General features: G+C 37.8%; 1 protein-coding gene across 6 annotated transcripts in view; it reads right to left on the bottom strand.

Annotated features, from left to right (window-relative positions):
* The window catches only part of RASAL2 (RAS protein activator like 2), a 163,693-nt gene that overhangs the window by 34,449 nt on the left and 102,329 nt on the right, over positions 1–26,915 (bottom strand). For all 6 annotated transcript variants that reach the window (XM_032862574.1, XM_032862573.1, XM_032862569.1 and 3 more), the window contains 2 exons: positions 21,604–21,713; positions 12–165 (listed from right to left, as the gene is read on the bottom strand). In XM_032862574.1, the coding sequence (XP_032718465.1) occupies positions 12–165; positions 21,604–21,713 (264 nt within the window). The remainder of the gene's footprint in view (positions 1–11; positions 166–21,603; positions 21,714–26,915) is intronic.

Below are 26,915 nucleotides of genomic sequence, written 5' to 3'. Positions count from 1 at the left end.
ATGCTTTTTACCTCAAAGCAGAAGTCTTGCCCAAGGATGCTACTATGGAGTGGTTTCACTGATACAGGCTCTCCTCTGCCTAGATCCAGACATTCCACCGCACTGCAAGGGCTCAGCAAGGACTCATGGGAACGTGACTCTTTTAGTTTAGGCAGACCTCGAGCCCTAAAAGTAGAAAAAGATATTTTAGACCGTGTAACTTCTTGGCCAACAAGAAAATGAAGGACTGATGCACTGGAGGTTAACAACAAATGTATAAATTCCCAAGGGAAATGTAAATAAGGGGCAAATTAATAGTTAATCCATGATAATCACAGTAGCCATATTCACATGGCACATATAAACCACATACATATTTGTATGTGTATACATACACACACTTTTTCAGTACAATATAAAAATATATTATAACTTTACCAGTCTCAAGGGAGTTCAAAAAACTCCACTACAAACATTGTTTTTATCCTCATTCCTATCTTGAAGATGAAGAAATACATACTATTCAAGGTAGCTTACATATTCTTTTTTCAGGCAAAGGTATTATCAAAAGTTGTTTTCTTTCTTTCTTTTTTTATTGTCATAGCTTGAACCTCTTCTCTCCTTGATGAAATAGTAGTGGGTGAACCCTCATTCTGTTTTTGGCAGAATAAACACATTCACACACACAGTCAAAACCAAACTTTTCAGCACAAGACCCTGCCTTTCAAAAGATCTGATTTCCATCTCAATGTGGAATTCTTTTTTGGCAAGCATTTGGTTATATCCATGCTTTACTGTATAAACATGAATAAAGAATAAAATGCCTTGAAGAAACCTCCCACTCTCAAAAGAAATGTTCAAACTCTCATCTAGAAGAACAAATCTTTGTCAACACCATTCAGGCACCCTGACTGATTCTGTTTCTCAGTTGTTTAAAAAAGAATGTTGGGAATGACTCCGGTCATGACAGGAGCTAGTCCCTCGCTGCCCTTCAAGCTTGGGAAGTATTAATGAAGTCAAGCGATATAAAGTAAAATATTCTTGGATCCAGAACTAGATAGCCAAGTGGTTTTACTCAATAATTATAGAATTTATTGACTAAAACACCCAGAGTTAAATATATGTGTTTTGAGTAGAAGTACCCAGTAGTACGGATAAAAAGAAATGTCTTGTGTAAAGACATTCATTTTTGTAAAACACACTGAATAAAGAGCTTCATTTATTTCCTTGAAACGACTACATTAACATTAATATCAGAGTGGCTTTCGATTACATTATAAAGCAGTAAGTTAGAGGAAGCTCGCACTCAAGGCTGCTCTTTCCCTTTTGTTTCCATTCTCATTATTTCATCAAGCTCCAGATAGGAAGAAACATCTCGAGCAGTAAGAATTTGCATCCATTCTTCTTTCTACACGCATGAAAAACAAGTACCATTTCATGTTTACACTGAAAAACATGTGTTCTGACACTCAGCAGCATTTCTAAGGTCAAAAAGCCACTATGTCTATTTCCCATGGATAATACAAAGCATGTATGAAAGGGACAAATGCCACTGAATGTTCTGTACATAAGAATATAACAAGGTGACATTTCTTTCCTCCTGCTCTCTCGGGTAAGACAATGACATGTTATAAACCGCAAACCCAGCCCCACCACTGTAAATAACTAAATGCTACAAAAAATTTTTACTTCCACATAATTACCATCTAACCTTTCCCAGTATGTTTCATAGGAAGCCAGTGGAGTTAACAGGATACTGTAATGTTTTTACAAACACATATCCAACAGTCACTCCAGCCCATTTTTCCCAGGAGTTGTCTGGAAGGGAAAAGCCGCTCATGCTCAGGGAGTGAGCCTCCCGGTAGGAAAGACGGAGGCCTATTTGAAATCGAAGCAGGTACAGCAGAGGGCTTGCTTTTATTTGTTAAATTCGCAAGGCAAATATCCTCAAACAGAAATTAATTTGATTTTCAACAAAATAAACGCCTACCTAATGAAGCAACGGTACAGCCACGTGGCGGCGCAGCCCCAAACCATAGCGGAGCCGCATGTCCCGCGTCGGGAGGCACTCTGTGTGCCTCCTCAGAAAGCAACCCTCTGCTTAGCAGCCAAGAGCCAACAGAACAGACTTTCCCTGCTGCCTTCGGGGACTGAGAACATCTTTGGGTAAACGTTTTCCAGGTGTAATTTCAAGTCTCCAACAGAAGTTGAACAGAAACCCAAAAAGGGAACATGAAGTCACCTTCCAAAGAGGCTGCAGAATAGGTAATATTCCTCCCTCTCTTCCTCAGGCTGCAGCCGGCCAGCCCCTCAGGTAACACAAACAAGGTGCTGGGCTCTAGGCTGGGCCTGTTGCCATGGCGCTCTGCCTAGAAGGAGAGTAGGGCTGGGAGGCAGCAGGGAGAAGCTGCGGTTTGAAGGACTCGGGAGCGTGCTCTGTGAACGTGACCATTTTAAGACAGGAAGGAAGGAATGGCAATGTCTCTACTCATTTTTAGTAACAGTTTCTCAAAGTCAGAGGCCGTTGGGAAAAAACAGGCAACTCTGCGGGTGGAAGAGAATCTCTTAATGTAGGGACAAACCTGAGCTTTGGCTCGTCTCCTCCATGATTCCCTGCCCTCCACTAGAAGGCATTTGCTACATCCTACTTGTGAGAACAATCTTTCTCTCACATCTGTTCTATTTCCTTTGCAGTATTTACCCTAGTTTAATGTTCCCAGGTATTATTTTTTATTAACTTATCTGGACTACACATTTTTTTTTTTAAAAGAGAGAGCTGGATAAAAATCCTTATTTACTGTTTTTCCAATGCTGAACAAATTTCATTTTGATGCTTATGTCTAACTTCCAAACGCAGCCATCAACAGATATTACAACCAAGACATCTGGAAGGAGAATCCAAAACTTCTCCTAGTTATTGAAATTGCAATGATTAATTTGTAGTTCAGAATCTCCTATTGTTCAGCATGTAGGTATGTGTGTATACACACACTTACACCCTCACACCCATGAACTGAACACCGAAGTCACTAGTATGTTCAACATTACTACTGAATAAATAAGCAAGCCCTTCCTGTATTGGGAAAAATGTCTCTGGGAAGATAGAAGTAATTCCCAGAGAAGCAGGATTACAGTAAACAGGAAGATGAAGCAGCCTGGGAATGGCTTGAGATGGTCGGGGGGAGGTATTATCAGGCAAATAGTTTTATGTAATAGCATTAGTAACTCACATCCCCTCTAAATCATGTTTATCTCCTCCTGTACCTTCATGGGAATTGATTTTTCTTAGCTCTGCTAACTAGAGAGTTTTAAGAACCCTGTACAGCACAGCAGCTTACTTCTATAATGTAAAGTAGAAGGTGGATTTACTGAGGATAATTGGAGTTTAAGGCCATTTTTCCCAATCCAGTCTGACGATGGCCTTCATCAAGGAACCTACCCTTGAACGTGGACCCTGTGAATCTCTTGACTACTAGCCAGAGTTCTCTTCCCAACTCCTGCACGTCTGCCTCCAATCCCCATCATCCCAAACACTAAGTAAGAATCATTCAGGGCTCCAATATAATTGTTTCTTGGTTTAATTGGGAAACTGCTTTCCAGAAGCAATTTTACTTTCAATTAAGGAACACCGTATTCTTTACATTTTTGTTTTAAGGTCAGCAAACAACCTTGATTGCTACGTAAACTCCAAGGCCTCCAGCAAGGTGATGGGTAAGGGTTAAAAATGTAATTGCTTTGGTGATGAAGATTACCTGCTGCTTCTGACCTATTTAAGAGATAAACTACAAGAGAAGCCTTCAATTACTCACTATGGTGAGTAAGTATTTCATTGCTTTAACCCATATCCCTATCTTAAATCAGTCTTAGAAGACAAAAGTGAAGGGTTGGGGGATGGGGAGCCAATACACACACCACTGGATACACTGATAGAAGAAAAAAAAAAAAAAAAGGAGCCAAAGAACTCTGATTAGTGTGATGTTAAGTAAAACACAGCTGGATTTTTCTCAGCTTCACCATTCAATTTTTTTAAAAGCCATATTTCTCCCAAAGTGCCAGTGGTGCTTGGATGTGCTAGCTCAATCTGCCATGTGTTTACAGATTCAGTCCCAAATCATCCAGGAAACTTTTAATTAAAAATGCTTATTGCCACACAAAATCCTGCACTCCAGCGCAGGTGAATTTCTGCTGGGCTTGGCAGTTATGATTCCAGATAGCTTCACTGAATTCTTGAAGAAACAGCTCAGCTGTAAGGTGGGTGCAGAAATGTATGTTCATATTCACTAGTATGTATTCCTAAGGCACTTTACCTTGTTTGAGAATTTCCCAGGTAGTAACTAACAAGATTCGGAATCCTAATACTCTACCAATAAATACGCATAGGGTCCAATAAGTTTTTAGAACTTGCATCTGAGATCTCACTTTGGGAAAAATGTGGCTTTACTTGCACCTTACATTTTATTGTTTATCGACCTGGTACATCTTTTGAAAAAGGAGATCTTTCCCTGTGCTATAATTTTAAAGGTTTCCTTCCTTGGATTAAACAACAACAACAACAACAACAACAACAACAACAAAATAAATTAGAACTCATTCACCAGAAATCTACTTGTGGGCTCAGAAGAAAGTCCTCCCTGAGGATCCTAGCTGCACTGGTTTATTTGCTGCAGTTAAAGCCAGTCCCTACTGCTTAAATTACTCACTGATTTTTATGTTAGCTTTAAAAAATATACCACACAACCACTCACACAGAAAGCTATTTATGGAAACATGACATATATTGCTGATCTTCCCTCTCCCTACTCTCAGCCTCTAGACAGGATGGTCTAATGAGCCCAACTGCTAATGGTAAAAAAAGGATATTTGTCAGCCTGAGTTGTCACTTAAAATGAACAAACTCATGGTAAGGAAATATATCATCATAGACAAAAATGACATTCAACCTATTTTGGTACACATTCATATTTGGTACACATACGGGTATATATGCAATGAAGGAAGACAAAACAAAAAAAGAAAAACAAGATTATAAATATTAAAACATGTTTAGGAGGGCAGAAAACTCAACTAACCTCCAATATGACAGACACTAGGAACAATCTCTTTACAGAAACTGTGCCATACTGTAATATACCTATTGCTTTTTGTCTTTAAGTTGTAAATGGAATAAGATCCACTACTGCCTACTGAATTAAACACAACTATATTGAATTTTTAAAACCCCATAAAACGATGTAAAGAAAAGGGAACCTTCTTACACTGTTAGTAGGAATGCAAACTGGTACAGCCACTTTGGAAAACAGTATGGAGATGCCTCAAAAAGTTAAAAATAGAGCTATCCTATGATCCAGCAATAGCACTATTAGGTATTTGCCCAAAGAACACAAAAATACTGATTTGAAGGGATACATGCACCCCCATTTATAGCAGCATTATCAACAATAGCCAAAATATGGAAAGAACCCAAATGTCCATCAACTGATAAATGGATAAAGAAGTTGTGGTGTATATACACAATGGGATATTACTCAGCCATAGAAAGAATCTTGCCATTTGCAACAACGTGGATAGAGCTAGAGAGCATTATGCTAAGTGAAATAAGTCAGAGAAAGACAAATACCATATGATTTCACTCATATATGGAATTTTAGAAATGAAACAGATGAATGTGTGGGGGTAAAAAAAGAGGGAGGCAAACCATAAAACGGACTCTTAACTACAGAGAACAAACTGAGGGTTGCTGGAGAGGACATGGGTGGAGGGGGATGGGTGAAACAGGTGATGGGCATTAAGGAGGGCACTTGCTGTGATGAGCGATTCATTACTAAATTCTACACCTGAAACTAATATTTGACTCTACGTTAACTAGTTGGACTTTAAATAAAATTTGAAACAAACAAGCAAAACCAACTAAACCAAACCATACTCACAAACAACTCAACTAACTTACTTACTAGTTAAAGAGTGATTGAAAAGACTAACAACTTTACTCTTTCTCCAATTTAGGTTAGAGTTTTGGTCTCATTATTGCTATAAAATAAGTATGGGTGAGAGGAGTATAAATGAGGAAAAACTGGTGGAATTCAACGACATTTACTTCTTACTCATTCTTAAACTCATGACTATTTGCTTTCCCATTACTTTCTCCTTCGGTTGAATATATATGTATGAACTAATCTATCCATCCAACAATTATTTGGTGTACATTATATGTCAGGCACTATATTAGAGGTAGATGCAAGAAATACAATGGTGAAGAAAGGCAAAGTCCTTGTACTCACCACAGTTTATAATCTGGTTAGCCATTATAATAAAATATGGTAAGATCTATGAAAAAGGATGCAAAAGAGGCTCTATGAGCATTTACCAAAGGGCCCTGGATCTTAACTGGGGATTCAGAGAAACTTTCTTGGAGGAAAAAATAATGTGAACTTGTGACCTCAACTTAGCTCCATGCAGACCGGGAGGTGTAGTTCTAGAGGGAACTGCTAGCCTGTTGAGAAGGCCTGTAGTGAAAGTATTCAAGGCTGAGGTGTTTAAGGAACTGAAGAGAATTCAGCACTGCGGCTCTGGTGCAGTGTGGGTGAATACAGGGAATGAGAGAAAAGGGGTGGGGAACACTGAGGCTTAAGAAACACCATGATGGGACTTGTAGTAATGTGGGTGTTTCAATTTGGAAACAACAACAACAACAACAACAACAACAACAGTGGATGGACATGGAAAGGTTTTGGATGGTTGAGGGGAACGACCTGATCAGAAGTGTACCTCAGTAAGAGTACTTTGGCTAAGGTGAGGAGAAAAGAGGGGCACAGAGAGAGGGCAGACAAGAAATGGAACACTTAGAGACTAAGTTCACAGATTATGGCAGTAACGTGAATCAAGATCATGAACAATAGATTAGCAGGAGTGAATGGATTTGAGAGATAATTAGAAGGTAAACAGGTCTTGGGCTTAAAAGCCAGTTAAGCATCTATCTTCGGCTCAGGTCATGATCCCAGGATCCTGGGATCGAGTCCCGCATCAGGCTCCTTGCTCAGCAGGGAGCCTGCTTCTCCCTCTGCCTCTGCCTCTGTCTCTCTCTCTCTCTCCCTCTCCCTTTCTGTCTCTCATGAACAAATAAGTAAAATCTTTTTTTTCTTTTTTTTAAAAAAAGAAGGTAAATAGGTCTTAATGATGGAATGTTGGAGGAATCAGGGAGAGAGTAGAGCCGAGGATGAGCTCCTGGGCAGAAGGATGGTGATATCCTTTACAGAGATGGGGAATGAAAGGCAACACGTGTTGAAGTGAGGGTGGAAATGAAATCAAGTTATGTACAAGATAAGTTCAAGGTTTCTTTGAGTAGATATTTGCTGTAGACTGAATGTTTGTGGTCCCCCCCCCCCACAAATTTATGTGGAAATGTTAAACTCTAAGGTGATGGTATTGGAGGTGTGACCTATGGGAAGTGATTACATAGTGAGAGTGGAGCCCTCATGAATAACATTTGTACCCTTATAAAATACACCCAGGAGAGATCCACTGCTCATTCTCCCATGTGAGAACACAGTGAAAAGATGGAACTTTTGAATCAGAAAGAAGGTCCAGACCAGACACCTAATCTGCCTGAGATTTGCTCTTGAACTTCTCTGCCTCTGGAACTATGAGAAATAAATTTCTTTTTATTATAAGCTACCTAGTAGTCTACGGTGTTCTGTTACAGCCCCCTGACTAGACTAAGACTCTAAGACTACTGCAAGACAACATGCAGGTCAAGAAAAGGTCTTAAGAAAATAACCCAAGGAATGCTAATATCTAAATCTATAGATCTGACAAAAGAGATCGAAGAATTTAAACGACTGAAGGAAACTTAAAAGACTGGAGTATAAAAGCCTGGGAAAGAGAGCCCTCAAGAAGCATGGACTGTCCGCTACTGCCGATCAGTATGTTAAAATATTAATAGTAGCCGCTGGATATGTGGACTGAGAGATAATTGAGACTTCGGTAAGAGTAATTTCAGTGAAGCAATGAGGACAAAGATAAGATCGCAGTAGGCAGAGATAATGAATGGGATGTGAGAAACTGGAGACTAACTCATGGAGTCTGACAGTGAAGAAGTGGGAAATAGCTAGAAGGAAACATGAGGTGGAAATGGGCTTGAAGGTGTTTTTTTTTCCCCCTAATGAATCACTTTCTTCCCCTTAAACAATGAAGAAATAAACACTCATGGGTAATAAATTCCAAGAGCCTAGAAGGTTGGAAGGTGAAGAATATAAATAAATACAGGTACCTTCCTCAATCTCCTGGAGAAAATACTATTAACAATGCTTGTGACCCCTCCTTTTATACGTAGACAACCAAATATATACATATACATTGCACACACACACACACACACACAAACACACACGGATTTCTACCATACTTTTTTTCCTTAAGAGTGTATTTTGGACTTCTGTTCATATTGGAACAGATAGATATGATTTGCCTCTTCTTAATAACCATATAGAATTCCCTTATATGGGCCTATAGTGGTTTAACCAGTCCCTGAGGACCATCTCAGGTTTTTTTCTTTTCTTTTTTCCTTTCCTTCGTTTCCCTTCCCTTCCCTTTTCTTCTTTTTTCTTTTCTTTCTCTTCTGTGATCACCACCCAGTTTCAAAAAGTATCTTATTATACATATCTTAATGCACATGTGCATGATTTATGGTTTAGATGTGAAACTGCTAGATCGGAGAGATCATATATTTACAATTTTGATATTGCTAAATTATCCTACATAAAATATGGCATCATAAAAAGAAATATGGCATCAATTTAAATTCCTACCAATGATGCGTGTTTCTGTATATGCTATCGCCAAAACTGGATATGGCTGAACTTGAAAACCTTTAGCCAGGATAACTGGTGAAAACCTGTATTTCATTATTGCTTTCTCATGCATTTCTTTATGGGTTTGAGACATTTTAATATGTTCATTGGCAATCTCAGTTACCTTTTCTGTGAGTTACAAGCTGCTATTTCATGTTCTTAAACCTTTTTTCTAATTGCTGAACTTAACTGATATGTAAATGTCCTTTGCATGTTAATTAGTACTTTTCCTGTCATATTCATAATTACTTCCCCCAGTTTATGCTTAGAAAGAATTCCATTCCAAGATCATAAGAAATCCAGCTACTGTATTTTCTTTTAGTGCTTTTGTTTTATTTTTTCACCAAATACATTTGGATTTATTAGGGGGAGGAGAGACAAAAGGAGTATAAAAGGGAGTTAGCTTTTTATTTCAGCAAATTATGGAAACATAATGACTACAAACTGACACATTCATTATCACTGCATTCTAGTCTACTCTTGTTAAGAGTTGCTATTTTGAGTATGTTTGCATGTATGTCTATATGTGTGATTTTTACCTTCCATTTTCCTTTCCTTCTCAATCATTTCCTCAGCAAGTGAGGATCCATATCAACACATGCAACAGAGTATAATGGAAAAGGCACTCAACTCGGAGCCAAAAGTATATATTTTTGTCACCTCAAACCACTCACTAGCTATATGTGATGTAGGACAAATAATTCATTCTTTCTGAACCTTAGTTACCTCATTTGTAAAATGTGGATAATGATTTCTCTTCCTACCCTTCACACAGTTACTGTGAGAACCAAATGTTATAATGTCTGATTTCACAAACATCTCATAAACTACAGCGCCATAAAAATGGGGCTAAGATTGCGAACATGGGACTTTTTCACAGTGATATGACATGCATGAGTTTATTTTATGTAAAGTATTCATTTGGTTGAGATCAAGATAGTTATTCTTCAAAATATTCTTTGTTGGGAGAATATGAAGATAGATGGAATAAATGTACATGAACAACTTTTTCTTTTAAGATAAAGCATTCTAATGAATGATTAAATGCTCTCATGATACAACTGGATTGGATTTTAGTTCATAAAACTAGGGGACCCTTAATTGGCCTACAGCAGTAAACACTGGTAAGAGAAACCATAATCTATAGCCAGACTGTATTGATTAATTGATAACCTGAAATCTAATAATTTCTGAGAAACTGTCATTCTATGCATGTATACCATATTGAAAAATATTCTTCTCCTTTATTATATAGAATTCGTTTGCAGTCTTCTGTTTCAGGCCAACAAACATTAAGTTCCTTGATAGGACAGGCATTGTGCGAAAGGATGAGGATACAAAAGCTGTTTGTACTCTTGAGCTTCCAATCTGCTGCAGTAAGCAGAAACATGAAAAGATAAATTCAGTAGAAAGTAGTAAGGCCTGTAAGAGTCCTGTAAGTTTGGCCATTAGTGGGTACATGGGGTAGGTGCTTGCTTTAGGATGATGGATGGGAAGAACAAGACAAAGAAGTCCAAAGGCATACGATTCCTGATTTGGGTATTGTTGCACGAGTATGAATTAGAATGTTATAAATTATGACAAAGGACAGGAGGTAGGAATAGGAAGGGGTATCTGGGAGAGAGAGGGCAGCAAGATCAAAAGCAAAGAAATACAGAACTCCTATGACAGACTTGTCATAGGAGTGGTAGGAGACAATGCTGAGAGTCAGGTATAGACAGGGTCATGTTGCACTTTGTGTGTTTTGCTAAAGACCACAGATTAATAAAGGTATTATATGCACATCTGATGATAGTAAAATCGCAGTTTCAATTGAGACATTAAGAGAAAACAGATTTGTATACTGAAGTCAAGAACCAGACAAACTGTAGAACTTACAAAGGAAATGTTCCAGAGCCAGTTCTATTACCTTGAACCTCTTAGAACAAGACTATAAAAAGTGGTCAAAGGGGCACCCGGGTGGCTCAGTCAGTTAAGCATCTGCCTTCAGCTCAGGTCATGATCAAGCCCCTCACTGGGCTCCCTGCTCAAAGGGGAGTCTTCTTTCCATCTCCCTTTGCCCCTCCCCCCCAGCGTGTGTGCACTCTCTCTCTCTCTAAAATGAACAAATAAAATCTTAAAAAAAGAAGTGGTCAGAGTATGAAGAAGGGAAAGGATTTTGTGAGAGAGAATTTTTGGAGAAAGCTGTGAAGCTCATCCCCCTGCCTCACACCAGGGAAATGGCTAGATGATGCATACAGGGTGAAGTTCGATCCCATCTGGAAAATCTAGATGATGAGAAATGACTAGATGTTGGTGGCAGAACCTAGGAGGGTTGATGCTTTTAGATTAGCCTACACTCCTAGAGGTTTGTCAGGGCAAAGGATGTGTGGATATTTCCTGTGGAACAAGAGGACTAGAAGGGTAAAGAGAGCAGAAGAACAAGAATTCTTTCCCAGAAATTGTGAAACGAGTTGCTAGTGAACACCTGGGATAGACATGTACCCACTAACCTCAATGAAACCATAGATGAGAGCTCCTTAGAGATGAGACATTTGTAAAGTATCCCCCAAAGTATCCCATGAGGAAACAGTAAGCTTTAAACATTGGGCAGGCTCAGATAGCATTATGGAGGGCTACGATAGTACTAGAACTTTCTTATCCGCTTTTTCCTCCTTTCTGTCTTCTCTTGCCCAGAACCTTCTGGCAACTTCTAAAACCACGATTAGTAAGCTGGAAGGGAAGAGCAGATCCAGAGAGAAATAAGTAGTTTATAATGTTTCCTTCTCCAAAGGAAGGCAGGCTCCCTATAACTGGCTTGGCTGGGGCAAGTTCTTAGTTTGATATCTTCAACTGAACACCAATACTTTCTGAGTCAAGACCTTTTTATTTCAAACAACAAAATATTAAATAAATGGATTGGTGACCTAAATATAAAAGCTAAAAATCATAAAACTTCTAGAAGAAAAGATAGGTGAAAATCTCTTGGGACATTAAAAAAAACAACACTGTAAACACAGCTGGTGGGGATGTAAAATGGTTACAGATATTCTGGAAAAGAGTTTGGCAGTTTCTTGTATACCTAAACCTGTGCCTACCATCCAACACAGCAACTGCACTCAATGTGCATTTACACCAGAGAAGTGAAAACTTACGCATAGGCAACTTTTCTCCATGTGTATTCAAATGTTCTTCAGTGGGTGAGCGATTCACAAACTTTGGTACATCCATACAGTGGAATACTACTCAGTAGTAACAAGGAGCAAACTATTGATAGACGCAACAACTTGGGTGGATTTCAAGGGCATTCTATGCACTGAACTAAGGGCAATCTTAATTGGTTATATGTTATATGATTCCACTTATATAACAGTCTTGAAATAGGATAACTATAGAGATGGAAAACAAATTAGTGGTTGCTAGAGGATAGAGTTGGTTGTGGGGAGGAGGGTAAGACTGAAGGGGCAGAGGGAATTCTTTTCTGGTAATGGAACAATGCTATATCTTGATTGTGGCGGTGATTACAGAAATCTATATATAGGATTAAATTGTATAGAACTATGCAAAACATATGAAAATTGGTGAAAACTGAGCAAAGTCTATAGTCTAATTAATAGTACTGTGCCAAAATCAATTATCTGATTTTGATATTATAGTACAGTTATAGGATATAGCTCTTGGAGGAAGTTGAGGAAGAGGTTTATAAGAGTCTACATACTATTTTTACAATTTCTTGTGAAACTGTACTTTGTACTTTACAATTTCTTGTGAAATTGTACTTTGAATATAAATTCAAAGTAAAATTTAAAAATTAGTTTTAATTAGGAGAAACTCAAGAAGCTCAGTATATTGTCCCAAAATTCTCCCTACAAATGGAACACCACACTTAACTTTTAGGGATCTCCAGACAATGAACAAGCGGACTGCTTTAAAACCATGCTTTGTCAGTAGGCCTCAGAATTGAGGACATCACTGTGAAGGTTTTTATTTGTGGGATGTGTGAAGGGGTTAAGAAAATTCTATCCCCTGTGTTTTTACCCTTACCTCAAGATCGGCAAAAAGTAGAATTTCCAGAGCAAGGATGACCACCTGACAGGCAGTCGGAACCTTGGAATGTCTGATAATGTAGTATGACCACTGTTCTTCAGCATTTCCTCATTTTTTAAACTTTTTAAAAATACATTTGAATGAAAGGTATAAATATCAGTCTTTTCCAGTCCCAACACCCTTCCACATGACATGGCTTTAATTTGAAAATGTTGCCAATATTGATTCTAGGAAATCACTTTACTGGCTTTTATCCGATTAGATGGCTTTGGAACTATGATGACTTTGTGACATCCTATTGATTTTGCCTCTAAAATGTTCCTCCTATCTCGCTTGTCTCTGCCTCTTCATTCCCAGTGTCACTATCCTCCTTACAGCCCTCATTATTTCCGACAATAGCTCTTTGCTAACTGGTTTCCCAAACTTAGTCTCTGTATACCAAATCATTTGAAATTCCATTCCTGGATTAATCTATACATGGCACAATTCTGATTAGGTCATTTCCTTGCTTTAAAGTGTTTAAAGGATCCCCAATGCTTATTACAATAAAATCCAAACTCCTCAGTGTGACATTCAAGGACTTCCCTGTATATGGAGTATTAGGTTGAAAATAATTTTCATTCACAATTTTAAAGACATTTCTCCATTGACTTCTAATTTTTAATATTTCTATTGAGAATTACAATGTGATTGTCCCACTCATCCTCTGTATGTAACCTATTTTTTCTTTCCAGAAGCTTTTAAGATTTTTTTTTAAGTCTCAGTGATCTGTTATTTCTTGATGATGTGAATTGGGGTGTGTGTGTGTGTGTCTGTCTGTCTGTCTTGGGGTGGCTGGTCTTTTGTCCTTTTTCATTCACTGTGCTGGGAATTTAATGGCCATTGCAACCGGAACATTTATGTTTTCTTGTTTTGAGACATTTTCTTGTATTGTTTCTTTGACAATTTCCTCTCTGAAGTTTTCCTATGTTCTCTTTTCCTAGAATCTTCTGGGTTGATTTTCTCAATTTCTGTTCCACTTTCTGGAAGAGTGACTTGACTTGAGCTTTTATCTTTTTAATTTCTAAGCTCTCTTTCTTAATTCTTTGATGTTCCTTTTCTTGTATCATCTCGTTACTCTTTCACAGATGTACAATCTTATCTTTTGAAAATATGCTTTAAAGTTGTCTTTGGCTCTGTGTAGTGATTCTATTTCTCCTGGGTTACTTTTTTTCCTCCCTCTTATTTATTTGTTTTGCTCTCTTTCATGTCGGAGACTTTCCTCCAATATCTGGAGATTCTTGGTTATCTGTTTATATTTAATAGTAAAGCACTAAAAAACACAATGGAAGCTTTGTGCACTGGAATAGGGCTTATAGACTAAGTTTCATTTTAGAGTATTTCCTGACCAGCTGTTTTGTTTTTTTAAATAATTTAACATTTATATTGAAGTTGAGGTATGATTCACACACCATAAAAATCTATCCACTTAAACAGTTTTCAGTATATTCAGATTTGTGCAATTGTCACCACAGTCTAAGCTTAAAACATTTTCATTGCTCCAAAAAGAAGCCTCATACCCATTAAATCATTTCTCATTCGTCACTTCCCCTACCTTATATCCCCAGCCTCTGGAAACCATTAATCTACTGTCTCCATATAAAATACGGTCTTTTGTGATGGTCTTTTTCACTCAGCATAAAGTTTTCAAGATTAGTCCATGTTGTAGCATGTTTCAGTACTTCATTCCTTTTTTATGGCTGATTAATACATCTGGCCTTGAACAACCCAGGTTTGAACTGTGTAGGTCCACTTACTTATAAGTGGATTCTTTTTCAGTAAATGCAGTACAGTACTGTAAATATATTTTCTCTTCCTTAGGATTTTCTTAATAACATTTTCTTTTCTCTAGTTAACTGTGTAACAAGAATACAGAATATGTAACATATATAAATGACATATAAAATATGTGTTAATTGAGTCTTTATATTACCCATAAGGATTCTGGTCAACAGTGGGCTATTAGCAGTTAGGTGTCTGGGGAGTTAAAAATTATATGTATTTTCGACTGTTGTAGGGATGGGAAGGGTATGGTCAGCACACCTAACCCCAGTGTTGAGAGTTCAAGGGTCAACTGTAATGCATTGTATGGATATATCATGTTTTGTATATCTGTTCATCAGCTGATGGATATTTGGGTCATTACCACTTTTTGGCTATTATGAATAATGTTGCTATGTACATTCACGTACAAGTTTTTGTGGTGACATATGTTTTCATTTCTCCTGGATATACTTATGAGTGGAATTACCACAGGGGATTGTAAGAGGTGAACATAAATGTCGCTATCTATAGGTCTTTCTGTCTGGGTGGCTCAGTTTCTCAAATTTGCTATGTGATAAATGTAAGCCTAACTACTGGTCTTCTAAAGCTGGTTGGAAGCTGACTCATTGCAGAGTTCTGGAGGTGGGTGGGTAAATCAACCTCATTCTTTTGGTAGGGACTGCTAATTGTCTTTCAAATGTCCATCCCTCCCTCCTTCCTTAAAAATAGACTCTTGCATTATTGAGGAAAATGATGAACCCAGGTATAACATTTCCTAGCCTCGCTTTGCAGAAAGAGATGGTAATGAAACACAAAAGAAGTCGCTGGATGGGGTTTAAGGGAAATGGCTTTAAAGGGAAAACATTTAAGTGGAAGACAGGAATCCTTTCATGATGCCTGAAACATGGGTGCTATTGGCTGAAGCTTTAGTAGCTACACTATATCCATAAAGAGATCCTTGAAGACACTAAGGATGGGAGAGGAAAAAGCCCGCGAAGAGCCCTGGTCCCTTAGCTCTGGACTGCCTGTCTTCAGATTTCTTTTAGGTGAGGAAGAAATAATTTTACTTGTTTAAGCATTACTACTTGGATACCTGTTAATTACCAGCCTATCTGAATCCTAAGTGATAGATTTCAGAATTTCATTCTGTAGGCAACTACATCTGATCACCCCCTAATTGTAAGTAATCTATCATTCAGCTTTCTCCTCGTTTCATCAAAGATGGAGTTCATATTTCTATTTCCTATACTGAGAAATTTTTAAGACAAAAAAAGCAGAAATTTTTTACCTACCAACTTCAAACCTCGAACTTTACCTTTCCAATCTTATTTTCTACCTTTCTGCTTTATACACCATGAACTATTCAGAATTTCTCTTTAACCTCCATAATTTCCCACAATCTGCTTTTGCTCATTATTTTCATTCTGAGAAAAGCTCTCTCCCTGTATCTGTTTCTAAGTTCAAATGATACCTGTTCTACTCATGGGTCACTGCTTATAAGGTTGTTTCCGGAATATCCAGCCAGAAGTCATCTCAGCCCACCTGTACCATTCTCTCCTGAACACCGACTTCTTTTATTGGATTCTCCTGAGCTCGGGGGCCGTGTCTTTAGTTCTCTACATTCGTCTGTAGAGCATAGCTTTCTGGTGTGTACCTAACCATCACACATGTATTACTGTATATCAAGAAATTTGGTTTCTAGAAATATTAATTGGCAAAAGCTTCAATTCTTATGCCTGTGCCTCACAACTGCATAAAGGAAATTCCAAGTTTAAGTATTACTATAAACTGACCCAAAAAGCAAAGACTCATGGAACTCTACAGCAAAAGCTAATGATGTACTGTACGGTGAGTAATTAAAAAAAAAAAAAAGAAGCCACCCTGGTAACCTAATTCCACCACAGCCTTATAACAGATTTATGACCAGTAGATCATTGGCTAGATGAACGTGGAGCTGCAAGGGTCTTTCTGATTAGTCAAATCTGTACATTAAAATATCCTACGGTATTCTGCACAGAAAAGCTTACTGATCATATGTAGTAAAACTCATTTAAACCTGTGCATCTGGAGGCGCCTGGGTGGCCCAGTGGGTTAAGGGGGTTAAGTGGGTTAAGTGGGTCAAGGCCTCTGCCTTCGGCTCAGGTCATGATCTCAGGGTCCTGAGATCGAGCCGTGCATTGGGCTCTCTGCTCAGCAGGGAGCCTGCTTCCCTTCCTCTCTTTAGGCCTGCCTCTCGCCTACCTGTGATCTCTGTCTGTCAAGTAAACAAATAAAATCTTAAAACAAACAAACAAACCTGTGTATCTGTCATTTTAAAGTAGTAACTCAGACCTCATGAGAAAATTTTACCTTTTTAAAATGCTATGAGTGCAGTTTTGTGGTTATCAAAAACCTTAAAGAATTCAACACATCATGATCACTACTGCATTACCCTCTGATACCTCAAAATAGACTCTCTCTTCATCTCGAAGTGGGGAGAGATGAAGTGATTTGCATAGCATCATAATGAGAAATTTAATGAGAAACAGATCTCTGACTTCTTTTGTATTCTGGTCAAATTTGGCGAGGTAAGCCACAAAGGAGAAGACTGGCATGTTAGACTAAATGAAAATCTAACACTTCTATATTTAGTGTTGTATATTCAGTGACACAATTTTAACTTTTTATTATTTATTTATTTATGAGTGCGAGAGTGTGTGTGTATCATGTGTGCAAGTGAAAGGAGGAGCAGAGGCAGAGGGACAAGCAGACTCCTCGATGTACATGTAGCCCAACACGGGGCTTAATCTCATGACCTGGAGATCATGACCTGAGCCTAAATCAAGAGTCAGATGCATAAGTGACTGAACCACCCAGGTGCCCAGGTACCCCTAGAGACATGATATTGATTTATTGATTTATTTATTTATTATTTTAAAGATTTTATTTATTTATTTGACAGAGAGAGAGACACAGCGGAGAGGGAACACAAGCAGGGGAAGTGGGCGAGGGAGAAGCAGGCTTTCCACCTAGCAGGGAGCCTGATGTGGGGCTAGATCCCAACACCCTGGGATCATGACCTGAGCCGAAGGCAGACGCTTAACTGTTTGAGTGACTCAGGGGTCCAAAAACAAGAGTGAAAAGTGAAAAGATGTTCAACTTATTATACATTAGGGAACCACAGATTAAAACAAAAAGTACATCCCCCCTGCATCTTTTTTTTGAGAGGCAATATAGAATAAAGTTTAAAAATGTAGACTCTTGGGGACGCCTGGGTGGCTCAGTGGGTTAAAGCCTCTGCCTTCGGCTCGGGTCATGATCCCAGGGACTTGGGATCGAGCCCCGCATCGGGCTCTCTGCTCAGCGGGGAGCCTGCTTCCTCCTCTCTCTCTCTGCCTGCCTCTCTGCCTACTTGTGATCTGTCAAATAAATAAATAAAATCTTTAAAAAAAAAATGTAGACTCTTGATTCACACTTCTTGGATTTGAACCACAGGTCTGCCATTTTCTAACCTTGTACAATTTACTAATTTCTCTGTGTCTCTGTTTCCTCATCCTCAAAATGAGGTCATTACAGTAACTGACTCATAGGATTTGTTACAATGATTAAAGAGTTTATGTAAAATGCTTAGAACAGTGTCTGGCACAGTAAATACTATTTAGGTGTTTATTAATGCTATTTATTCCATCATATGGATACAATGTAAAACGCTGTTTAAAAGATAAAAGTAATCCATGGGGCACCTGGGTGACTCAGTTAAGTCTCCAACTTTTGATCTTAGCTCAGGTCTTGATTTCAGGATTGTGAGTTCAAGCCCTGCATCAGACTCCAAGCCCACGCCACCCCCCCCATTTTTTAAAAAAACTAAAATAAATAAATAAATAAAAAAGTAATCCTACTCTGTTGGTGGAAATGGTAATTACTACAGCTTTTTTGAAGGATAATTTGATAATCTGCATACGCTATATGTAGTAGTTTTACTTCAGAAATCTGACTCAATGACATAAGGACAAAACAGTTATATGTTCAGAAATGTCCACTACATTTCTAGTTTATGCCCCAAAGGGGGAAACAATTAAAATATCCATCAACACCGAAGTGAAATATGTTACAAAAAACTGTAGCATACTAAGAAGGCAGCTGTTAAAATAATGTAGGTTTAGATGTACTGACATAAAAGTTGTCCAAATATTTATATTAAAAAGTAAATCATAAAGTAATATGTGTAATATGATCCCATTTAAATGAAAACAAGCAAAACATACATATATGTGTTTATTTATACATGGATTTTTAAAAGAGTTGTGAAAATATACAAACTGCTAATGAGGTTATTTATATGGGGAGATGGGTAGAGTGAAAGGGCACTTCAGCTTTTTGATCTGTACTTAGGAACTGAAACTATTTTTTTAAAGATTTTATTTTATTTTATTTTTTTCAGAGAGAGTGAGAGTGTACATATGCATGTGCATACACACAAGCAAGGAAGTGGCAGAGGAACAGAGAGAGAGAGAGAGAGAATCTTGAGCAGACTCCTTGCTGAGTTCAGAGACCAACATGGGGCTCGATCTCATGACCCTGAGATCATGACCTGACCAAAATCAAGAGTTAGATAGTTAACCCACTGAGCTACCCAGGTGCCCCTGTACTGAAACTTTTTAAAGCAAAGACACATGTATTTTACTATATAATTTAAAAACTGAAAAAGGGGTTGCTTACTAGGTTTGCCTATCCTACTAAGAAAATCCTGGTTTCTATGGATTTGATATAAGAATAGAAATGTTCTGCTACTGAGATTTAGACACTATATACCATTTTGGAAGAAATGGCCTGACTTGGGCAATCCACACATATAACCCAAGAAAACCAGTTTTTGAAAAAACCTTTGGTCTCACCTACAATGGTACTGATTCGAAGAACTCACTAGATTAACATCTTATACCTTAGTTCTATTTATCTCCATCTTCAGATGATCTGAAGGTAAGAGAGCCTATTTAAAAAAAAACATAATATATTCAAACTCTAGTGAGTATATCCCTTTACAGGAAGAACAGAGTTTTTGAAAAATTTTCTGTATAGGAATACAATTCAAATGGATTTAAAATATATAAATACTAGAGATTTACTGGCACCTTTCTATTATGCTGTATTTGAGACACAAAGATACTACCATTGATTAAAGCAGAACTGCACGGAAGGCACACATAATGAATTTAGGTCACTGGAAAGGCCAAAAGTGCACTAGCTATATAATAGCAATATAGGAGACTCTGGGAGAACACAATCTCATGGTAATTCAATCTGAGCTTTCCTTTAGGCTACCTAAAGCAAAATGGAAGAGGACGGAGCACACTGAAGTTATGAAAGGGATATTTAGTGCAAGGTTAAAAAAAAAAGTACACCTATAAAAAATATTTCCTTGTTCACCCAAACGTACATCTGCTGCAGATTTTAAGAAAGTGGCTACTGAACTGGGAGTGTTTCAGTGGTTGTACAATATCCTTGTTCTTAAAAACCATTATTCTGAAAAAAATTTCTCATTCCATTTTATTGAGACATTTATAAAATGGTGTTAATTCTTAGAATAATGAAAATTGTGGAATAATAGGAATCTAAGGAAGAGGTATGAAAAGGAAAAAAAATCATTTTTTTTATGATGATTACCTTAAAACAAAGAGGTATAAAAGAGGTAATTAACAACACAACTATACGGCAAATTGGACAGACTTGCAAATATCACAGAGCACCTCTAAAGTGGTTCAGGGATAAAAATCGCTGATAAAGCAGTATACTGCCTCATCAGCTAAGTCTGGGGGACAAGTTACTTCACCCATTAAAAAAGGAGAGGAATTCTCTGCCTGGCAAATCTGCAATTTGCCATTACAGAGACTGTAGTCTGTATTTGTTTGTTACGTAGATAACCGAAAATAATAGACTTACTGGAAAAAAAAATCCAGTATAAATAAGAGTATCAAATATGGAAGGCAGACAGAAGTTCAAATCCAAGCTCTACTACCTACTAGCTGTTGTGACCCTGGGCAAGTTTTTCAATTTCTTTTGTCTTAGGTCCTCATCTCTAAAATGAGGGCAATAACCATATTTAGGGTCGTATTACATGAGAGGCTACATTAAAAATGCTTTACAAATAGTAAGCACTCAGTAAATGTTGGTGATGGTGGTGATGCGTGAGAATATGGCAAGCTTAATTTCCTAAATTTTGAACAATGTGGAGACACCAAGTTTAGGCACACATTCAAAGATTTTAGAAGGTTGTTATCCTTACTCAAGCTGATAGTCCTAATAATCAAAATCTTCACATGTCTTCTAGACAGGACTGCAAACCAATACAACTGATTGCATATGCTGTACACAAAGAACAATGGAGCAGTGAACAGCATGGACTTGAGCCAAACCGCTCAAGATCAAACACCATTTTTGCTATTTACTAAGCCGTATGACCTTGGGCAAGATTATTTAATCTCCCTGTGTCTAAGGTTCTTCATCTAGGAAGTGGTGATAATAATATTTATCTTATATGGTTACTATAAAGATTTAATGAGATAATGTACAGAAAGCAGTACTCAAAACACATTTGCTATTGTCATCATCATCCTAAAGTCATTCTACAAAAGAAAGACATCTCTGACTACTAGAATTTGATTCTATAGAAACAGCATTTAAATTAGTTCTTACTTTTCAATATTTTAAGATTCTTAAACTGCCTGGGCATTTGAGCCTACACTTTGTACCTTGCCTCAATATAAGTAATATAAGTAAGACCAAAAAAAAAAAAAAAAAAAAAAAAAGTGAATTTAGCATTGGATCTTTCCACTTGTCATTGATGTAAAGTTAGAGATGACCAAAAAATACCTTATCAAAACCCACTGTAGAACTGCCTTCCCTGCTTAAAACAAAAACAAAAACGAAAACCAAAACGGCTTTCCCTGTTTTAAGCAAGTTTACTTCCTACCTGTCATCTGCATTACGAAGGGATGGAAGCCGAAAGCTAGTGTTTCTGTCAAGCTTTGACTGGCTTTTGGTCCTCTTGATGGAGCCTTTCAGGCGCTTGCTGAAGAACCCCTAGAATGAAAAGGCAGAAGGTGATGGGAGAGAAAACCAAAAGAGCAACTTTGCTGTCTCCTTACTCCTCTGCACCACCTCTGAAAAAGGTATTAAGATTTTTAAAATGAAGACCAGGACAAGAATCCAGCTTTTCATTTTTAAATTTATAAATAAAAGTTGCTTGAAACCACCTGGTAATGGGATGAAAAATATTTTTCTCTAGGATAACTGGGATAATTAAACTTTTGATAACACTTACCTTCTTATTTCTTAAACATTTTCTATAGCAGCTATGGTAGAGAAACCTCTAACGTTGTTAATAGATTTTTTAAAAACACAACAGTGTAACAGAAAAACATATTCCTTTCTCTGAAGAAGTTTCGATAGAAAAGGGCATCTAGTAGGTAGTTTCCAGAATTAAATTAAGGGAAGAAAGGAAATGAGAATAGCATGTGCATGAGTGCACTAGAGGAATTTTAAAGGATATACTGATAGTGAAGAGAGAAGCTTTATTCTAAGAGCTGCCCCCCCCCAAAAAAACAAAAAAACAAAAAAAAACAACAAAAAAAACAAAAACAAACCCAAAAATAAAAACAGAAAAAATAAAACTCCACAACCTTCCCCAAAACCTCTCAAAAGAACACAAAAAAGAATTATGTATTTAGTATAAAGTAATGTGTTGGCAGTCTCAAAAGTGTGAAAATTTGGTCTACAAATCACCTTGGATATGTTACTTGTAAACTTAAGTTTTAAATGTAGCTAAACTGTCTTGAAATAGGTATCACTTATGAAACTACTGAAACATCTAGACCTCAGAACAAAGTAGTTTACAGTTTTTGGCCCCTGCTAGCCTCTTACCACTTCCACTAAACTATCTAGAGCTCCTTCAACATTTCCTAGTCTTAGCACCTGGTAACAATGAGCATCCAATGAAAGTGTGTTGAATAATGGAATAAAATGCATGCATGAATGATGACAGTCACTGCTTTCAAGTAGCAATTATATTGTTGGCAGATGAAAGGACATCTTATAGAAGTATACCAAAATGTCTTGAGAAAAAGTTCTAATTCAAAGAAAAGTATTTTGATGTTGGGAAAATGACTCTTTCTAATCACCTTGAGATGAATATTATTTTATATATATATAAAAGCTACATACAATAAACATTTCCATAAGGAAGACAAAGAAATATGTCAAATCTTTTATATTCTTTTAGTTATCACCAAAGCCCACTGTTTTGGGTGAAGACTGTATTACTCAAGATACACTGGGTTACATTTATCTAGTCATCTCCCCATATTAATAGCACGAAACATGTTCCGCATCTATCTATGAGCCGATCGACTAAGGGAGATGGGAGATGGGGGCTTGGCTCTGTGCTACTCTCACACGGGGACTTGGGCTAAGGGAGGCTCCTCCTCTGCTCATCTATAGTTGCTTCAGCAGGAGAAAGGAAATGTGACAAGTTATATCCTAGTTCTTAAACCTTCATGTCACTTCTAGTCTCATTTCATCAGACAGAAAGTCACATGACCACACCCGATTTCCGCGAGGAAAGGATATACAATGGTATTATGTATCCAGAAAGAAAACCGGGACTATCTGGTGAACAGTAATGTGGACTACCACAGTGCTTACCCACGCCAAGTATTCTGCCAACACACAGGCATTGCTCCTTTCATTTGAGAAAAATGTAAATGAACTTATTTGGATCAGAAGTAAACTATTTAGCTCACTGAAAAAAAATACTTATGTTATTTCTTGTTATTCCTGTAGCCCAAAGAATAAGTGTAGAGACTCTTGGAATATACCACATAGACGTAGTTCCCTAGGCTGTTTTTATTATAGGTGCACAGAGATTGACTGGAGAGAATAAAACAAGAAAACAAAACTATTTTTTATAGTACTACATTTCTTTTTTCATTTTGTTTTAAAAATTTTTTTTAAAGATTTTACTTACTTATTTGACAGACAGAAATCACAAGTAGGCAGAGAGACAGGCAGAGAGAGAGGGAGGAAGCAGGCTCCCCGCTGAGCAGAGAGCCCAATGCAGGGCTCGATCCCAGGACCCTGAGATCATGACCTGAGCCGAAGGCAGAGGCTTTAACCCACTGAGCCACCCAGGTGCCTCTGTTTTTTAAATTTTTTATTTAAATTCAATTTAGTTAACATATAGTGTATTAGTCGTTTCAGGAATAGAATTTAGTGATTCATCAGTTGCACACAATAGCCACTGCTAATTACATCACCTGTACTCCTTAATGGCCATCATCCAGCTCGCCCATCCCATTCCCACCCCACCCCACTGCCCCTGCAACCCTCAGTTTGTTCCCTATAGTTAAGAGTTTCTTCTGGTCTCATCAAATACTAGCCAATAGGATCCAACAGTACATTGAAAGTATTATTCACCATGACCAAGTGGGATTTATTCCTGGGCTGTAAGGTTGGTTCAACAACTGCAAATCAATCAATGAGATACAATACATTAATAAAAGAAAGAACAAGAACCATATGATACTCTCAATAGATGCTGAAAAAGCATTTGACAAAGTACAGCATCCTTTCTTGATCAAAATGCTTCATAGTGTAGGGATAGAAGGCACATACCTCAATATCATAAAAAGCTGTCTATGAAAAACCCAAAGTGAATACCATTCTCAATGGGGAAAAACTGAGAGCTTTTCCCCTAAGGTCAGGAACATGGCAGGGCTGTCCACTATCACCATTGCTATTCAACATAGTACTAGAAGTCCTAGCCTCAGCAATCAGACAACAAAAAGAAATAAAAGGCATCAGAATAGGCCAAGAAGTCGTCAAACTCTCGCTCTTTGCAGATGATATGACACTTTAGGTGGAAGACCCAAAAGACTCCACTCCAAAACTGCTAGAACTCATACAGGAATTCAGTAAAGTGTTAGGATATAAAATGCAGAGAAATCAATTACATTTCCATACACTAACAACAAACAGAAGAAAGAGAAATTAAGGAGTGGATCCCATTTACAATTGCGCCCAAAACCCTAAGGTATCTAGGAATAAATCTAACCAAAGAGCAAAGAATCTGTACTCAGAAAACTATAAAATACTCATAAAGGAAATTGAGGAAGACCCAAAGAAATGGAAAAATCTTCCTTGCTCATGGATTTGAAGAACAAACATTGTGAAAATGTCTATGCTACCTAGAGCAATCTACACATTTAATGCAATCCTTATCAAAATACCATCAACTTTTTTCAAGGAAATGGAATAAATAATCCTAAAATTTATATGGAACCAGAAAAGACCCTGATAGCCAGAGGAATGTTGAAAAAGAAAACCAAAGCTGGTGGCATCACAATTCCAAACTTCAAGCTCTATTACAAGGCTGTAATCATCAATAAAGTATGGTACTGGGAGAAAAAAACAGACATACAGATCAATGGAACAGAATAGAGAGCCCAGAAATGGACCCTCAACTCTATGGTCAACTGATCTTCGACAAAGCAAGAAAGAATGTCCAATGGAAAAAAGTCTCTTCAACAAATGGTGTTGGGAAAATTGGACAGTCACATCCAGAAGAATGAAACTGGACCATTTCCTTATACCACACACAAAAATAGACTCCAAATGGATGAAAGACCTCACTGTAAGACAGGCATCCATCAAAATCCTTGAGGACAACACAGGCAACAACCTCTTCAACCTCAGATGCAGGAATTTCTTCACAGAAACATTGCCAAAGGCAAGGGAAGCAAAGGCAAAAATGAACTATACGGACTTCATCGAGATAAAAAGCTTTCGTACAGCAAAGGAAACAGTCAACCAAACCAAAAGACAACCAACAGAATGGGAGAAGATATTTGCGAGTGACATATCAGATGAACGGCTAGTATCTAAAATCTGGAAAGAATTTACCAAACTCAACACCCAAAGAACAGATAATCCAATCGAGAAATGGACAGAAGACATGAACAGACATTTCTGTGAAGAAGACATCCAGATGGCCAATAGACACAGGAGAAAGTGCTCACCATCACTCAGCATCAGGGAAATACAAATCAAAAAAACACAGTGAGATACCACCTCACACCAGTCAGAATGGCTAAAATGAACAAGTCAGGAAACGACAGATGTTGGCAAGGATATGGAGAAAGGGGAATTCTCTTACACTATTGATGGGAATGCAAGCTAGTGCAGCCACTCTGGAAAATAGTATGGAGGTTGCTCAAAAAGTTGAAAATAGAGCTACCCTATGACCCAGCAATTGCACTACTGGGTATTCACCCTAAAGATACAAACATAGTGATCTGAAGGGGCACGTGCACCCAAATGTTTATAGCAGCAGTGTCCACAACAGCCAAACTATGGAAAGAACCTAGAAGTCCACCAACAGATGAATGGATAAAGAAGATGTAGTATGTCTATAGATACATACATACGTATATATAGACACACACACACACACACACACACACACACACACACACAGAGGAATATTATGCAACCATCAAAAACCTGAAATCTTGCTGTTTCCAATGATGTGGATGGAACTAGAGGCTATGATGCTAGCAAAATAAGTCAATCAAGGAAGACAATTATCATATGATCTCACGGATATGATGAATTTGAGGAACAAGACACAAGATCATAGGGGAAGGGAGGGAAAAATGAAATAGGAAGAAACCAGAGAGAAGGACAAACCATAAGAGACTCAATCTCAGGAAACAAACTGAGGGTTGCTGGAGGGCAGGGTGCGGGAGGGATGAGGTGGCTGGTGATGGACATTGGGGAGGGTATGTGTTGTGAATTGTGTAAGACTGATGAATTACAGACCTGTACCCCTGAAGCAAATAATACATTATATGAAATAAAAAATAAAATTATAAATCTTAAAAAAAAAAGAGTCTCTTCTGGCTTGCTTGCCTCTCTGCTTTTATCTTATTTTTCCTTCCCTTCCCCTATGTTAATGTTTTGTTTCTTAAATTATGCATGCGAGTGAAATCATATGGTATTTGTCTTTCTCTGACTTATTTCGCTTAGCATAATGCCCTCTAGTTCCATCCATGTTGTAGTACATTTCTTTTTCTTTTGAGATTTTGTTTTGAAGTAATCTCTATACCCAATGTAGGGCTTGAACCTACAACTCTGAGATCAAGAGTTGCATGCTCTACCTGAGTCAACCAGGCTCCCCTAAAGTATCCTATTCCTCAGAGACAGGCATTTTTCTGGTCTCCTGTACAA

The sequence above is a fragment of the Lontra canadensis genome, unplaced genomic scaffold (assembly GCF_010015895.1).
Source record: "Lontra canadensis isolate GAN:19392208 unplaced genomic scaffold, GSC_riverotter_1.0 scaffold24, whole genome shotgun sequence".
In the NCBI taxonomy this organism is placed as follows: Eukaryota; Metazoa; Chordata; class Mammalia; order Carnivora; family Mustelidae; genus Lontra; species Lontra canadensis.
Note: the sequence above shows the minus strand (reverse complement) of the source record. Positions and strands in the feature narration are given on the sequence as shown.